The sequence below is a fragment of the Equus quagga genome, chromosome 4, assembly GCF_021613505.1.
Source record: "Equus quagga isolate Etosha38 chromosome 4, UCLA_HA_Equagga_1.0, whole genome shotgun sequence".
Lineage (NCBI taxonomy): Eukaryota > Metazoa > Chordata > Mammalia > Perissodactyla > Equidae > Equus > Equus quagga.
Genome location: NC_060270.1, coordinates 103,035,547 through 103,053,594, shown reverse-complemented (window position 1 = coordinate 103,053,594; position 18,048 = coordinate 103,035,547). Strand labels below are relative to the sequence as shown.

The 18,048-nt window shown below is 35.1% G+C and overlaps 1 protein-coding gene across 4 annotated transcripts in view; it reads right to left on the bottom strand.

The window, feature by feature from the left end:
• Positions 1-1,025: 1,025 nt before the first annotated feature.
• Positions 1,026-18,048, bottom strand: part of GCA (grancalcin) — a 32,804-nt gene continuing 15,781 nt past the window's right edge. For 2 of the 4 annotated variants that reach the window (XM_046658991.1, XM_046658992.1), the window contains 7 exons: positions 10,310-10,483; positions 7,573-7,642; positions 6,650-6,693; positions 6,212-6,359; positions 3,547-3,660; positions 3,145-3,203; positions 1,026-2,263 (listed from right to left, as the gene is read on the bottom strand). In XM_046658991.1, the coding sequence (XP_046514947.1) occupies positions 2,237-2,263; positions 3,145-3,203; positions 3,547-3,660; positions 6,212-6,359; positions 6,650-6,693; positions 7,573-7,642; positions 10,310-10,462 (615 nt within the window). In that variant the 5' untranslated portion in view covers positions 10,463-10,483 and the 3' untranslated portion in view covers positions 1,026-2,236. Of the gene's footprint in view, positions 2,264-3,144; positions 3,204-3,546; positions 3,661-6,211; positions 6,360-6,649; positions 6,694-7,572; positions 7,643-10,309; positions 10,484-15,040; positions 15,190-18,048 lie in introns of those variants that run through there. The other 2 variants (XM_046658989.1, XM_046658990.1) reach the window with 2 other exon arrangements.

Sequence of the window (18,048 nt, the reverse complement as noted above, 5' to 3'; positions counted from 1 at the left end):
GGCTTTAAGCTGGAGGTTGACTCCAGGCTGCTGTGTCACATTATCACCATTATTCAACGTAAACGATACACAGTGTGTTTACATTAGCTTTTGCCTACCCAGTGCTTTTCCAGCACTTCTAATCAGAATTCTGTATTTTTTATGGCTCAGTTAACATCCTCTCACATTATCAAATATATGTTCCTGAAAAGAAATTAACAGCCAGAGGACAAAATTATATGAATTATTTATTCACATATTTTTATAAAAGTGACCAAATGAATTTGACGGCTAATTATATAAAATCATCAATGTCAAAATGACTATACATTACTTCCTTTCCAGGATTTTTTAAAGTGAAGCTTGATTTAAAATTCCATAAGTTTATAAAAAGTTTTCTTCAAGATACTGCTGTTGGGGCCCAGGACAGGAGGCCTCAAAATACTCCACAATGGCGTATTATTTTGAATTCAAGTCGCTCGAGAAGCAACCAGTACAGGAAGAGCACTGGGACCCTCCCTTGTCTCTCTGAAAGCAGGAAATCAATCTCCCAGGTGAAAGGCACTCTCCCTACATCCTTATCGCCAGAGCTGGGGGATACAGGGCTCAGAGGCCTGCAGAAACAAACCTTGTTAATTCACTGTCTGCAGCCTAAACTCTGTTTAACTTCCTCACTAATCACATACCTCAAACCTAAGTTTCTTTATCCTGTCAATTCCTCACAAATTTATTGGTTTTTGTGTAAAAGATATACACACTGCCTGCTTCGTTCACTCGCCGAGCATCATTTTCATAACTCTCCCGTGCGCACGTAATTAAACGGGGTTTTTCTCCTGTTAATCTGGTCCTGTGTAAATTTTACTATGAGTCTAGCCGTAAGAACACAAGAAGGGTAGAAGGGGGAACTTCCCTTTCCAGGACAGTGCCATTCATTCTTTAAGAAATGCAGAGTTTTATAAAAATTATAGATTAATTTGGTCATCAGCCATACTAAAATTATGTCAATTTGTATTCACCTTTAAGCTAGAAGATATTCAGTTACAGTATAAGAAAAATATGTGGTTTATTAAATCATCATTAAGAAAAACTTAGGGTGTCTCCCAAGAAAGGGGCTGGATTAATTATAACAGCTTATAACTAGGGATTTTAAATGCTAAGGATCTGGTGACTCCACTTTGCAATTTCCATAGCAATATCACTCAGAAATGTCACCATGGTGCCTACCGTGTGCAGTACCCCACATTACACAGATGTGCTCAAAAGAATTTTAAAAGACTTACTGGTTTACTAATGCCAAAACCACCAGCTAATGTCAAGAAAGTCACATTTGTAATTTCTGAAAATTTAAACAGAGTGGTAGATTATCTACTTTTTTTTAACTTTGTAAACAGTTGGCATTATGTATACACAACAATGCAGCTTAACAGAACAAATTTAAATGTTGACTTTTCATTAAAAATTTGTCATTTCCAGAAAAATCTAGATTTAGAGAAAGATGCCATTTCAGGTTTTCTATGTCTTCACTAACAAAATAAAGTGCAGAGAGAAAAGTTGTTTATTAAGAACCTTTTTTCCATAGGAGACAACAAAACATATTGAAGAAAAATATAAAATGCAAAAAAGAAAAGATATTGCCTCCTATAGTCTTATTTCATTATTGATTATTTTATGGTCCACCTAAGGCAATTTAAAATAAAATTTTAGGAACTACAATTTTCTTCAACACAAAGACCCATGAAGATTCTGTTATCTGATTATGTGATCAAAGAACAAACCCTATTATGAATATGGCACAAAATCCAGGATTCTCCTTCTAGTTCACCCTGAAACACCAACAACTACAAACAAAATTTCAATGTATAATTTGTAACTTTCAGATAAGTATAAATTAGTTTTATCTAGGCTTTGATCATTTGGCTTCTTATATAATCTATCTCGTAAGTACATTCCTCTAGGTGTATATTATCAAAAATTAAGGCTAAGAGATATTTATATAAATTAATCATACCAATATTTTATGACATTATGCAGATAGCTGTAGAGTGATAACTTTTCCAAAAGCAATAATATCCCAAATACAAAAACATCTCTTTTATTGCTCTGAACTGTGTGCTAAAGCAAAAACACATAGAAAGGGAAAAGATTTAACAAGTAGGAATATGGAAAAGCTCCAAAAGTGTTAATTCAAAGTGATCCAGTTTGTCTCTTCCAAGCAGAAAAATTCACAGTATTTCTTCACCTTTCAAATTCTAAATATTCAAATTGCCATAGTGCCCTGCAAAAACTAATACATAAGCAAAATCATCAGCTTGTAACAATAAAATGTTAATTTTTTTTAAAAAAAAGATTGGCCCTGAGCTAACAACTGTTGCCAATCTTTTTTTTTTTCTCCTCCCCAAAGCCCCTCAGTACATAGTTGTATATTCTAGTTGTGAGCACCTCTGGGTGTGCTATGTGGGGCACCGCCTCAGCATGGCCTGACGAGTGGTGCCCCAGGCCACAGAAGCAGAGCGTGCAAACTTAACCACTCGGCCACGGGGCTGGCCCCTGGTTTTTGTTTTTGATTAATTCTATTCCATAAAAGCATTTTCACAAGAGAAAATACTTTGAGTTTCCAAGGCTTATAATTCAAACCACTATATACTAGTAATGTTGACCCTATAACTTACACATAAGAAAAACATAACCAAACCAAACAAAAACCCTGAAACATTGAAGCACATGTGAAATATAAGTTTCCTATAGCTTCAGTTAAAAAAAACCCAACTGGAATCACGTTAAAACAACCTTTGAAATGAGAAATGAACAGCTTCATAATCTATCACAGAAAAATTTCCTATCTCTATTAGAAAAAAGATCACCACGAGTAAACTACTCCTGATAAAAATAATGGTAGCTTTGCCTTTAAAAATTATTTGGAAGATAAACTGCCAAAAGCCTGTTATAAAATTTAAAAGCATTTTTATGTTTAATATAAACTCACATTGGTACTTGTACCAATATTGATTCTTATATTTACATTCAGTTGAAAAATACAGAAAAAGAACATGGTCTATAAAATATATTATTCCCAGTATTGATACCAGGGATCACTTAAATTTCTGATAACTATGAACACATCTAGAACACGGCATAAATATCTAAAGTGTTATTCAGGATACTTACATCATCATATATGAAATTCACAACCCCTTGTTGCAAGTGGTCTCTTCTCCTAAAGAAATCTTTAAACAAAAAAATTACTTTTTTATTATAATTTAAAATCTATAGTTTCAAATACTTGGTGTCCCCAGGAACTAAAAGGATGAATAATTTCATACTCAATTCAATTTTAAGTGATTTTATATCCAAGGCAACTGAAACATGAAGAAAACTTTCCAAAACAGAGCTACAACAATTTTTCAGTATTTATATTCCTAAATTTTTAAAGCCTTAAAACTCTGACTAGATTTAATAGTGAATAAAGGAGAGAAACACATGATATCATAAACTTACTGGAGAAAACGACAGATACTACTCAAGAAAAACAGCTACTTAATACTGTACCCATTTTTAAATGGTCAATACCTGTCAATGCTCGAAGCTTCACACAGCAAGCAATATAATCATCAAAGAAGATTCTGCCATTCTTGCTATAACGTCTAACAATAGCAGTTAATGTTTGAGGACTCAATCTATAACCTAAAAAAAGGGATTGATAAAATTAAAATTTCTAAAACCAAATGCCGTAAGACCACCAGAACAAACATTGCATGCTTCTTAATAGTCATAAAATAACTTTCAAGATACATTCCATAAAAATATATATTAGAAACAAAACGTTCATAATGAAATGGATCAGACAGAGGCTTCATTACTAACAGTTAAGTGGTAAATAAATATCACAATTCTATCTTTGTGATAAAGTCGAAGCTAAGGAAAAGAAAATAATTATCTTTCTGTGTCTTTAAAATATATTTTGATTTTGAAATAATGTCTAGGGTATTTCATAGTTTTAAGTGCTTCAATATTTCAATTCTGAAAGTTTATTTATTTTTTACTCTTCAGGTGCTTTATTTATTTTTAGTTTTTTATTGAGGTATAATTGACATCTAACATTATGAGTTTCACAGCATAATGATTAGAAAATTTATATTGATCCAAATGATCCACTGGCAAAATGATCACTGTCAAATGATCACCATAATAAGTCAACACCCATCACCATACAGTTACAAAAATATTTTTTCTTGTGATGGGAACTTTTAAAATCTACTCTCTTAGCAACTTAGAAATATGCAATACAGTATTATTAACTATAATCACCATGCCGTATGTTATATCCCCATGACTTACTTATTTTATATGGGAAATTTGTATCTTTTGAACACCTGTACGCAATAATTCTGTAATTTTACAGTTCTTTAAAGAATATCAAAACAAAGATTACCAGTGATCTTTGCTATCATTCAAATACTATAATTCCCACTGAATATATTACTTATATGTATCTTTTGTGGCCAAAGAAAATCTGAGGATCAACATGGTTATTCAGAAGGAGAAGAAATATGAAAATGTTATTCCTTTCTGTCCCACAACCCCTATTCTGTTTCTTCACAGACTTTCATCTTAACCACAGACTTTTCACTATCTTTTCGGTTCTTTGTTGTTTAGACCTGTGACTCCAAAAGTTTTTGACTACATACTCTTATCAGTAAAATGTTTTGGATCATTCACTCCCATTACAGGCATATTAATTTAATTTTAAATTCTATACATGCATTGCTGTCTGATTATTTACATTTTAAAAATATATAAAACTGAAATTTAAAAAATAAAAATAATTAGAAATATAAATTAATATATTCTACTTTCTGCACCGCTATAGATGGTCCTGTGAATTTAATGACACATGTACACTTTACTGTGAAGAATGCTGGCCCAGAAGTATTGTCTGCATATATTACCAGATTAGTAGATCTACACAAAAGACACTAATTCATTCAAAGGGGAAAGCAATAAAAATAAACACAATAGGAAAATTCTATGTGTAGCTATAATAAAATGTAATCCAGGAAACTAGGTGAAAGGAAAGGCATAAATTAATAGAAGTAAAACATGCAAACTAATATAATTATATACAATGCATTTTGAACTTCCCATTAGAGGGGTATGATCTGGATGTGGTACTGATAAAATTCTTAAGATTTCCCATAGCATTCTAAGCAAAATAATATGAATAATTTTAAACATATCTGAAGATCTTAAATTTGAATAATCCAGAATACCTCTTTGTTACCCTCGACTGCCTATGTGAACTCTTTGGTGGCTTTCCATTTTGCAAAAGGTTATATTAATTTTCCAACGTTATGCTCAATTAAAGACCAAGTTTAAACCACTGGGTATTAAGGCTCTTTATACGGCCAGGATTGTCCCTAAAATCACCATCTGTTAAATTAAAATATCTACTTATAAAACAAATCACTGGTTGTCACTTCTTTAAATTAGAATTTGAGATAATTTGCATTGGGTTCAGATTTTAACTTCAAAAAGTTAATTTTCTTACAAATGTATTTTGTTTAGAAATGAGTATAAATTAAAATGACAAGGGTAAACACAATTAAAAGGACTACTTACAACTGCATTAACTCTAAGCAAATTAAATACCACTGCATATTAGCACTTTTTGAAAGAAAGTAGACTGAGAATCTTAGCTTACCAGAGATTTGATTAAAAAGTTACATTCTTTTAACATATTCTAAAATGCAGACTTCCCATTTTGGGATATTTTTATCTCTACTGTGTGTTCTATACTACACAAGAAAAAGAAGAAAAACAAAAAACATGGTTTTTACTGCTGAAAAGCTAGACTACAATATGGAGACCTGTAATTGACTGAGATAAGCCTTTGTTGTCAAATTAAAGATCTTACCAAGTCAGCAAAGAACACAATGTAAATGCTAAGTGAGTACTAACAATTAGAGGAATAAATTTAATATACTCAACAGAGAAAATTCAGAAATTATTTTATCAACCAGAATGCATGAATGACCATCTTTTGAAAAAGTCATAGATAAATGGTTTTGTTAAAGGTCTAAAGTCAAAATTTATCTACAACCCTGAAATCAAACTAGGTAACTGCGGATCAAATAATCTCTCTCTTTATTACCTAGCAAATTGCAACAATTAAGATTCATCTGATCTAAGAACAAAGACGACCTGGACAGATTCTAAAGAATGTTAATATTCTTACCCATGGCAGCAATAGCTTGATTCAATTCATGATGCTCTACTGTGCCACTCTGATCTTGATCAATAGTTATGAAGTTTTGCTTCCAGGCATTAAGAGCTGCCCAAAGTTCTTTGAATTCATTAAATCCCATCTTTCCTGTGTAATCTCTCTGATAGTTTTATTAAGAAAAATAAATTCTGATACCAAAGAGAATTCATCTGACCCCAAACTCCAACGTACTGACTAAAAAATTGTTAGGATGCTTTCGTAAGAGTTAGTCAAATTTAGCATATGAATAGATTTCTGTGTAAAAAAAGGAAAAGCATGAATTTAAACAGGATCTTACAAAGTATTTTTAAACTCTCTGGCTTACTATGGTCATTTATAACCAACAATTGCCTTAATATTCAGAAGCAATTATTCTATATTCTAGTATTTTCTATTTTTATTCAAGGATACATCCAACATGGCAATCATAATTCTGCAGGTTTCCAAACTGAAGGCTATAAAACATATTTATTATTCCAATTGGTGTCTTGCCCAATTTTATTTATGTAAAATTATGATAATTTCTATTTTCGAAATATTTAAAAATTGCCAAAAACACACAATTACTCCATCAACAAACTTTGATGAAATGTTAGGCATCCATAGTAAAAAAGAAAAAGCTAAAGTAAAAATTACTACCCTCAAACTATTCACATCTAGCACGGGGATTTAGGTAATTAAATAAGCAATTATAAAATAAGTGAAAATTATTGTCATGGGGAAAACAGCTCTGGTCTTCCTAACATAAATGACAAGTTGGGTTTAAGTAGAAGTTTGGCATATACTGTGATTACAAAACTTGAAAGAGTTAGAGATTTAGTTCAAGCTTGGGATTTATGTGAAGCAGTGGCATAGGATGACATCAGAAAGGCAGATGAAGACCAGATCATGAAAGTCTTGAATGCCACCCTAACTGAAGTCACTGAAGGATTTTCAGGAGCAGAGGGGCAATTCTAAAATGTCCATTTCAGAGCATTAGTTTACAACGAACAAACTATAGAAGGATGAGACTGGATATAGATAAATCATCTGGTAGTGTATGGCAATCGACCAAGCAAGAAAAAAATGAGCTTCTGGACAGAAGCAACTGTTTTTCCTTGGGGGAAGGGAAAAGAAAGGAAGAAGAAATAAATATGAGTGGTTAACATTGGAGAGATAGAAATGGACAATGAATAGTTATTTTCATTACAAGCTTTGGAGAATTATGTGACTTTTTCAACTACGCGTATATATATTTGTGATAAAAATTTTTTTTTAAATATTTTAAGTACAGGGACAAAAAAGTCTGAAAATTAATTCCTATTCCAATTTTAATGGGGTGGGGGAGATCTCACGAGAATAAGTTCCACTGATTCCAGACTGTGTCAAACATTTCTGGAGTTCTTCAGCATCCACTTCACCATCCTGTTAAAAAATAATTATAGACTGATTTACCACGCAGTTATATAAATATGCATTCTTCAAAACATTATTCTATTATCAACTATATAATTACAGAAATATTAACAGCAAAGAACAGCATACAACATGAACAATTTTTTCACAAATTACATTCTACTAATTTTTTAAGCATTTCAAATATAATTTATTTTCTCTGCTTCTGAAAAATAGCATAATCACTCTGTCCTATAATAGCTCAAAATAATATCTTGTGAGAATCATTGTACTTCTACTTAAAATAGTTAGAAAAATGCTTCAAATGTGTTCTGAAAAGTCTCAAAAACTTTCCCCTTGTGCCCCTTTTGGGGCAGATTATTTCTACAGGATAGTGAAACTTTAAGTGGAAGGACAAATATTTTTTTGACCACCACCATTACCCCCAGCAAAATTTTAGAGTCCTCCTACATTTCGTTGCTATTCTTCTGATTACTGACCAAACATTCTTATTTGAACTTATGGAAAATAAAAGTTTTTAATGCAAACAAGAAATCACAAGAGAAGCAAAACAGGTTGAATATTCTCATTATGATTCAGTACCTCATTCTATTTTCTAAAAAAATACAGAGTAATTTACCTGGAAGTATCACATACATTGTCACAAATGCAAAACAAGAGCTCTGAGAAAGGATCAAGGAGGCAAATTTAAAATATGTACTTTGTGAGGCTGGCCCAGTGGTGTAGTGGTTAAGTTCGTGCACTCTGCTTTGGTGGCCTGGGGTTCACAGGTTCAGATCCTAGGGAGACCTACACACCACTCATCGAGCCATGCTGTGGCAGTGTCCCACGTACAAAATAGAGGAAGACTGGCACAGATGTCAGCTCAGGGCGAATATCCCTCAAGCAAAAAGAGGAAGACTGGCAACAGTTGTTGGCCCAGGGTCAATCTTCCTCACTTGCCCCCCAAAAAAGGTACTTTGTAAGAGACCTAAGAAACAAAAAAAAACTTTTACAAACTACTTCTAAGAAGTATTATAAACACTCATGGTCTATGGATCTTTAGCAAGGAACTCCTTATAACAAAAATTCCAGCAGTTCTAACACAGGAATTAAAAAATACTGAGAAGCATTCTTCTTAATGGACCATCCATGTAGTATTTCCTACACAAAGTAGCTTAGTGCCCTTTTCTCTGTCATGCATATTTTTGGAAATTTGCTTACAAAATTTTAAATTCTGTAGTTAGAAAATCATACTTTAAAAAAATTAGCCATATTTTTAGATTGGGAGCTAGGTTAGAAATTTCTCCTCCAATGATAAAGACTTTAGAAGGAATTTTTATTTAATCAACAATTACCTACTTCCCTATTATATCAAATCATTATTATATTTCAAGACTAAAAATTATACACTTCTAACATGACCTAAGAAGAAATTTTCAGGTAAAAAACACAAAAAAAACCCCAATGAATGAAGTTCACAGCTGCCACTGTCAATAGTATCTCAGTGAAATGAAGACAGAAATGCCTGGTCGTTGTCAATTATCAGAAAGTAAATTTTAAAAGGCAATCCTTTACAAATAATTAAAACAGAAGAATAGAAACAAAGGTAGAAAATGATTTTTCTGTTTTTTAACTTAAAAAACATCTTCTACCTTCTAGTACACCAAAGATAACATGGTTACAAATTATTTTTTCCTTTAACTTTTCTCAAGTAGGAAAATGGTGTTCTATCTGAGGACAAAATTAATGAGAATTACTAAGGCTCATCAATTTTTTCTCATTTATCAAAATAATGCATTGTGAAAACAACAAGCTCAAACTTAAAACTTTCTAGAAAAGAGAAATTTGAATTTACTAAAAATCTAGCCCAACCCAATTAAAGGAGGGGAAATTAATTCAATGTGGTCTGGTGATAATTTCTGTTCAAGTATGAGCTTCCTCTGTAACACTTCACACAGAAGTCTGCTTAGTGCACAGAGGACCTTTCTCTAAATTCTATATTGCCAGAGACACAGAAGAAGGAACCTTGAAGAGTATATAGGTTCTTTTGTATAGGAAGAACAAAGTTTATAGAGAAAGCAAAGTTGAAAAGTATGTTAAGAAAATATCCTCTATTTCTAGTAAAGCATATGAGATCTAGTAAACACTTAAGTGAATGAATAATGCAGGAAAAATGTTATCACAGTTCTACAAAATTCTAACTATTCAATAGATTTTTCTTGACCAGTATAAAAGAAGATATGGACTGTGACCAGGGCTTCAGTCTGAATGTCTGTCTCTGCTCATTAGTCCGGACCTCCATTCTGGCCTGTCTTCTTTACCTTTTCCTGATCTGCTTTACCATCAAGACTCTCCCAGAACCACTCACAACTTACAAGTCTCCTTTCTGATACTCTGGCCCAGCTTCTGTAAGGAGATTTACAGGCAGATCTGTGTTCAAATCCTCTCTGGCTTAGTCTCCATGCATCACCCTGTTTCCTCTTTTAGTTTGTGTCAAGCATTATACCAACAGACTTTTAAAAATGAAATAACTATGACTACCCTCATCTCTGATCTCAGGAAGAAAAGCAGTCTAGTTTAAAACACAAATTTCATATACATTTAAAATGATATATTAAGGAAAAGAGTTCACATTTCTTTTAAATAGCAATCATTTTGTAAACTGGTCTTTGTGCAATCCACTTAGCATCTCACCTGTCCAGCAACAGCAGTGAAGTAAGTCCACATGGGGTCTCCCGCTGAGGAATAACTGTCTGAATATGCTGGGTACCCAGAATATCCACCAGGGAGCACGTTTGGCCCTGTTCCTGGCACTGGCTGTCCCATTTGCATCTGCATTCCTGGCATCTGACCACTAAAATTTCCAAACTATAAGAGTGAAAAAGGAGAAAGTTATTAATACAAATATTACCTATCTTCCACTAAAGTTACTTTAAAAGAAAATATCTATGAGAAGGCCTTTGAGAAGCAAGAATAGTGTTACTGAAAGCTTCCAGATTCACTATCACAAAAGCTGTTAGCTACAAAATGGTAGACATCCTCCATTAGGACATAATTCAGTCCATTAACATGTTATCCAGCATTAAAAGAACTTTAAAGAAAAAAGAAGTCTCTGGCCTCTCAGAACTTAGTCTAACAGATGAACATGAGGCACAATTTTAAAAAGTGTTTACCATCATCATCACTGAAATAAACCAAAAGTAAAAAATAGAAGAAAATTTCACCTATAGTAAAACCAAGTAGAAGTAAATCTCAAGACACATACTTTGAAGAATACATGGTAAACACAATGCAATTGTGACCTAATCATGGGAAGCCGCATAGGGCTGAAACACTCTCGCCACCAGAAAATATTCTTAAAAAAGCAAGACCCCAATGAACAGATCAATAAAGTGATAATTCCAACAACAGTCCTCTTAAAAACTATTAAGAATAACAAACACAAGAATACCAACAAAAACACAAAGCTACTATTTATTGAGAGCTTTTCATATCCCAGGTACTGTTCTGAGTACTTTCCATCTATGATATAATTTGATTTTCCAACAACTCTATGAGGTAAAAGTATTATGGCCTTTTAGCAGCTGAGGACCTGAAGCTTCAAGAAGTTTCCTGAATTGGTTAAGGTCAAATAACGAGTAAAAAGCAAATGATGATTCAAATACAGACAGTCTGACCCCAGAGGCTACATATTGTTTGTTCCTCCTAGAGCTCTGGTTTCTCTCTTCTTTTCACTTTTGGTATACATTTTTAATACCTTAGAAAGGCATTTTACTCAGTATTTTTATGAGTCAGGAAGAGGAAAAAGTATCAAGAATGTTAGAAAGTTCATTATTCCAATCTGAACAAAAATCATCCTGACCTGCATCCTTGAAGGATGAGCAGAAATTGCCAGAAGGCAAAAAGAGAAAAGAATTCAAAGTATTAGGGAGGGTAGGAGGAAAGGCAGGAGCCTTTGGAGCAGGTAAGGGCAAAAGTATGGAGGAATACTGGAGCACCAGGAAATGGGCTCAAGGGGGTGGTCAAAACCTTTGTTTAGAGGACAAATCTAAACCCAGATTAGCAAAACCCCCAACGCAGCTTTTGCTCTGAGAGCATGTAGCAATAACAAAGAGCTAGACTTTGGTTCCAAGGCCTCAAGGCCACAGAGAGTAATCAAGGCCACAGGCAGATCCGAGAATTTAAGGCTTATTGAAGATTCTTGCCACCTTACCTTCACATAAGAAAACAAACTGAAAAACTTTTTATATAAGCATATTAGTGAAAAGCTAATATTGAAGTAGTATCAAATGACAGGGTATGGACGCTCTACTGTGGCACCGCCATTTGTGCCTTGAGGGTTCAACACACTTGTTTTAACCAAAGTCAGGCAAGCTGTATTATACGAAGAATCTGTTCTTAGGAATAACCTTCTTTCTAGCTTTTCTTCCTGACTTCCAGCATTAACCTCCCCCAAATCCAAAAATGTGAGAGCCTAGTAGTGGTCAGATTAAAGATGGTTGCAGATTCTTTGCCACTTCTCCCATGCAAAGGCAAAGACTATTTCTCCACTCCCTCGAATCTGGGCTGGGCCTGCTTTAGCTTCATCAGGAGGAATATGGTAGAAATTGCACCATGTCCATTCCAGGCTTAAGACTTTAAGAGGACTGGCAGCTTCTGTTTCTCTCTCTTAGAACACAGCCAGCATGAAGAAGCCCAAGACTCATGTAGAAGGGCCGATGTGAAGGGGAACTGGGGCCTCTGGCCAACAAGGTTAACCTCTAAAAATAGTTTCTATAAATTCATATTTCAGATTGTCTTCTTGATAGTTTAAAATGAGTTAAAACTCATCATTACATCATCATTTTTATTACCTAATAATGTGACTAAAGAAAAGCTTGGACTTAAAAGTATCAATGATGTCATTTTCATGCTATTTTGCACATTTTTGAATCTTTATTATTATCTTTGATCTCTAGTTTCTTCCCAGAAATTTTCAAACTACTTGTCCATTTTGTGATGGTTAGTTAAAACTAGATCATATAATCTGTAACCCCAGAGAACTCTGAACACATAAACTGTAATAAGTCACCACAGGCCGACAGGAGACAGTGAGAGGCCAACGGATAGAACTCCACCTCCTCCCTCAGGATACCACCACCAACACCTACATGAGGGTTCTTCAAACATTTTGCTTCCCTATCCCTAAAAAATTTTCTTAAATTATATACCTTTCCTCATAGTTTATGTTGACATATAAAGTTTTTATCTTAAGTTTGAATAGTTATAAAAAAATGCAATTCCCAACATAATTACAAATCTCAAGATTTACAAATAAAATTTTGCATCACTCTTTGGAAAGTATCCTCTGTTATCTACACACTATAATGATCTGATACCTGCTCCCACCCATTTTAAAAAAGGCATGAAAAGGCTTTTCTGCAACATTTAGAAATTTTACATTTTTCCTTTTACTCTTTGAATTCATTTTTTATTCTATTACTTCCATGAATATCTAATCCGTGTTTTATGCTTAAAATGTATTTTCATGTTTGAAAATACTGATCCCTGTCATACTTACCTAAAATAAAACTATTTATATAAGTTGAAATTTTAAATTTTGCTTTATTTCCTGTGGCCATAATGAGAAACAGAGAAAAAAAAATCTCTTGAGACTGAGTTATAACTTGTATTAGTACACAATAAGTAAAAAATATATATATTACAATTTTGATAAACAATTGTTAAAGAAGACAAAATTTATCAGAAATGCATTTTCTAATGAGATGAATCATGCACTTAATTAGATAAAAGTATACTATCAAAACAAATAGGTCTAGCAGTTAACATATTTTATATTTTGTTAAAAGAATATAGGAAACATTAATAAGAGGCAGATTGACTATAAGTAATATGATTTATAAAAGTTTTAAGTATCTCATTAATATACTCTGAGTAAAGAAATCATATGTTTTATTTGTAAATTTTATCCAATGCATCTCTAAATATTTCCATTACATTTAAAAGAATCAGTCTCACTAATCTACATGCTTCAGCTATTCGAGGGTACTTTTCCTTCCAGCTACTAATGATGAGTGTGAGAACAGCTGAAAGAGCTGCTATGTTTAAGCAAATGGAAAAGGGCATTTAAATGTTCAAAACACATACAGGTCTTGTCTTTACTTTGCAGAGTAGGGCTCTCCATCAAATACATGCACTCTTTAACAAAAGCAGGGGTAAGGTAGTACCAAATTCTTCGAATGAAAACTTACTACTCTCACCACCCCCTCTGCCATCTTTATGACTTCAGAACACACAATAGTTATAAAAATACTACGTATCTAACAGCAAGCTTCACCCTAATGAAAATATGTAGAAGACATGGAAATTTTAAAACCCCCATGGGTTATGCCACCTTGACTAATCTCTGAATGGGGATTTATCCTTATTACTTCCCCATTAAGTTTAAGGACTGATGAGGGGTAGAAATTGTAAAGTGCAAGACCCCAGGGGGAACTCTGGCAAGTTTTCAAGCAAACAATTTTAGGACCAGGAGCGAGTATGTGAGGAAGTTGAGGGTTGGAAACTCATTCTCTTAAAAAAAAAATTCCCAAGTATTCCCAGGGGTCTGAGTAACTCTTTGAAGACCACTGCCAAATGACAGTGTTAAGTTCTATATTATATATTAGTAAAGCTCAATTTCTCTTTCTAGATATAAATAAATAGAAATAAAAATAGAAAATACGTTATTTTTTACCCATACCCCCAGTGGATCAGCCCGCACGCTCATTTTGTGAACAAAACGTGCTCGCCTCACTTTGGAGATCATGACATAAGTACTGAAGGTGTGGGCTCTTTTCTAAGAAGAAAAAGCAAGCCATCAGGATACTAGTGACAACTTTCAACTCTCAAAGATGATGAAGATAAACAGTTATGTAAGAAAGAGTAACCCTCCCCACCCCATCACCCCAAAACTCTACAAGAACAGATTGCCCTTGGTAGAACAACAAGGATTAGAAGACATTTAGCATATCTTAACTTATTCATAAGTAACTGAAAGGACAAAAAACAAGAAGTGGTCAGAAAATTCCGAAAGAGGACGTCTCGCAAAACTGAGGGGGGAGGAGGTGGACCGCAAAAGATTACTGGAACAAGAAGAGTATGTGGTTCTCCATTCCAGGAAAGAAATGTTTAAAAACACACCACATCCTTGGCTGGCCACGGACGCGCCGAAGGGGCCCTCAGGGACCGGAATACCTGCGGCTCCCCGCTGGGCCCGGCCCGGCCCGGCCCGTGCACTAGCACCGAGTGGAGCGCCGGCGCCGCCGGGTACCAGAGGCCAGCGAAGGAAGCAGGGACCGAGGGCAGACTGGCACGTTGGCACCGCCTAGCAAGGGCGCCACACCCCGAGGGGGCGGAGGCCGCGGCGAAGCGGCCTGGACTCACCCCTCCTCCGTATCCCGGGTAGGCCATGACGAGCCGCGCGAGCGTTCCCCGTGCCCCTTCGAGGCCGCGTCTGCCCTGCGGAAGAAGGGCGCCGGAGCAGGTGCTTTTGCAGGTGAGGCTGAAAGCACGCTTACCACACTGTTCGCTTCCCCGAGACCGCCCCCTCCTGGAGCTCAGCCCCGCCCTACTCGGTTCCGATTGGCTGAGTCTCACTCTTCACCGCCCACACTGCTGTAGGCCACCCCTTCCCGGAGCATAGTCCCACCCATCTGGTCTCTGATTGGCTTTACGTGCCCATCCCCTTCTTCCTCGGCTCCTATTGGCTCGGTCAGGTCTCGCGCTCTCTCTTCACAACCGCGAAAAAGCCTTTGCCGCGGTAACTTCCAGCCCCTTTGGAAAGGCTCTCCGCTGTAAAGTTTCTTTGCTCTGTTTAGAAACCTGACACTGCCTGGTCCGTGACTTCTTTTAACCTACTCCTCTGCTCTTCTGAGCTGAACTTCCAAATACACATGTATAAATTTGAAAGTTGCAGAGTTAGTCACTTTTATTTTTGCATGGCGTTGATGTCACATCATCAAAACTTTGAAACCTTGACCTCTGCCCCCAGGGGACTTTCTAAGCCAAATAAAACCCACTAGACGCTAAATTTTACCAAAAGGTTATTTGCAATTTGTTTGATAGATAAATGGTGTCTAGAGTAGCCAGATTTAGCAAATAAAAGTACAGGATGTCCAGTTAAATGTCATTTTAAATAAACAATGATTTTTTTAAAAATATAAGAATGTCTCAAATATAGCAGTAGACACGGATTTACTAAAAAATTATTGTCTATTTATACACTAATAATATCCAGGAAGTCCTGTATATTATCTGGCAACCCTGCCAATGATTCAACCTTTGGGCAAACTCTTAAATTGTGCCTCCTGATTATATCTACTGAGAGGAACAGGTCGGTTTTATCACTGGATGAAAAGTTAAATGCTCAATTATTTTGATTTATTAAGTAATAGTAATTGAGTAAGTAGTTCTGCTTTTCTCTAGAACTCAAATGAATTTTGTAACTTCAGCTTTAAAAAGACAGGACACAAACACACACACAAACCAAAGGATAAGAGCTTAAAGAGACCAGGATCATATTATTTTGAGTTGTCGCTGAAGAATAAGACAACCATTAAAATGTTTCTTACAAATAAAGATGTGGGGGAAAGTGTTTACCTATTTGCAGAGGAAATCAACCTTGCAAAGCTGAATAACTACTGCTCAGCTACATTACAGAGGAGGAACATGTTGAACTTTGTGAAACCTAATTTTATCAGGCAGAGGCGGAGAGAAAGGAAGATTGCTAATGTACAAGCCACTCTTGAGAAAGTTATGCATTAGTTCCTCTAACGTGATAAGAAATACTTCAGCCAATAAGGTTAAATTATTGGCATAAATGAATAGATGAATGGAGACAGTAAAGCCTACTTGATAAGAGAAAGGAGTGTCTGACTCATTAAAGCACCAAGGGATAAAGCAGTACAAAGCAAAACAAATTGTTGCAAAGTTTTATTCTAATTGACTAACTACATATTCAAAGAAATGCTCAGAGAGGATTGAGAGTTTTACATTTACAGTACTAGGCTAAACCTCTGGTCAGAATTTTTGTGCTTCTATTCATAATAGCCTTACTGATGCATTGCATTTGTGTATATTGGGAATCAAGTCTCCATGGGTCTTTTGCATTTCTACACAGATAGTTTCAAAGATAGAGATAGTATTTCCCTCAAGGGCAGGGAGAATATTTGTTGCAGGATAACAAAAATAATCTCTCCCTCCAGGGCAAAGTTTGGGTAGGTTTGCTAGCAGGACTTTCATAAGCTCAGAGTTCCTCCTTCTGATACAAACCTACTGCTTTTACAGCACCTGCCTAGAGGCTCCATTTCCCTCTGTGGGACTTCAGAACAAGAGGAATCTATGAGAGCCTGAAGCTCATGCTACCTGTTGTGTCTTGAATAATAAAGTCCTTTGTCTCTGATGGATGAATCTCCTGCCTTCTATGAAACTGTGGCAGGCTACTTAACAGCATGCAAGTAGGATAAAATACCAGATCCTTCACAGTTCTTAGCAATGTATCTCTTTCTGAGAGAAAGAGCCACCCAGGGAAGTTCGTATTGAAGGGCAGCAGAATATGCCACCCCAAAATTTGTCACTTTGGCATGAAGATTATTTTGAACTTCAGGTAACTGAGAAACAGAAACAAGAAAACCTCTCTGCTCCCTCTCTAGTTGCCTAAAAGCAAGACTATATCTACAAAAGTGTCCCTGTTCTTCTCTCTGCCAGGAAGGACAAAGATTAATACTCTGAGACAACTGTAGACTCTTATTAATGGAGAAGGCAGGGACTTAAATCTGTCTAACAAACCTTTCAGTTATTTACCCTGTTTTCCAGGTAACCTCCCCAAAGCTAGTCTACCCCACACCTTTCTTTCTTTTTTTTCTCTTTAGCTGAACATGGTATTTAAGCTGGAGTTCAAAGCCACCTCTGAGAGTTGCTCATTTTTCCCTGGATATCTCCCCCATATACACGACAACACATGTTAACAAACTTCTGGGTTTTTTCCTGTTGTTAATCTGTCTTTTATTATAGGGATCTCAGCCAAGAACTCAGAAGGGTAAAGGGAAATTGTTTTACCTCCTGTACACTACTATAAGAGATACAGAAAAAACTTTCAATACCACAGTCTGCAGCATTTCTCTCTCTCTAAACCTTGTATTTCAAATTATAAATTTTCTAGTATAGGAAATTAAAAACTCAAATGAGCCTATGAAGAGGGTTTTTTTTAGTAATAGTAATGAAAATGTGCCTCCATAATTCAGTTAGTATTGCATGAACAATATCATTTTATGAAAATGTAATACATAAAAAAATTTTTAATTATACATTTTTCTTTTCAGAAAATACTCCATAATTCCATAAAAATAGCTATTTATACGGTGAATTCTATGTAACAGGTACCGTATGTTGTG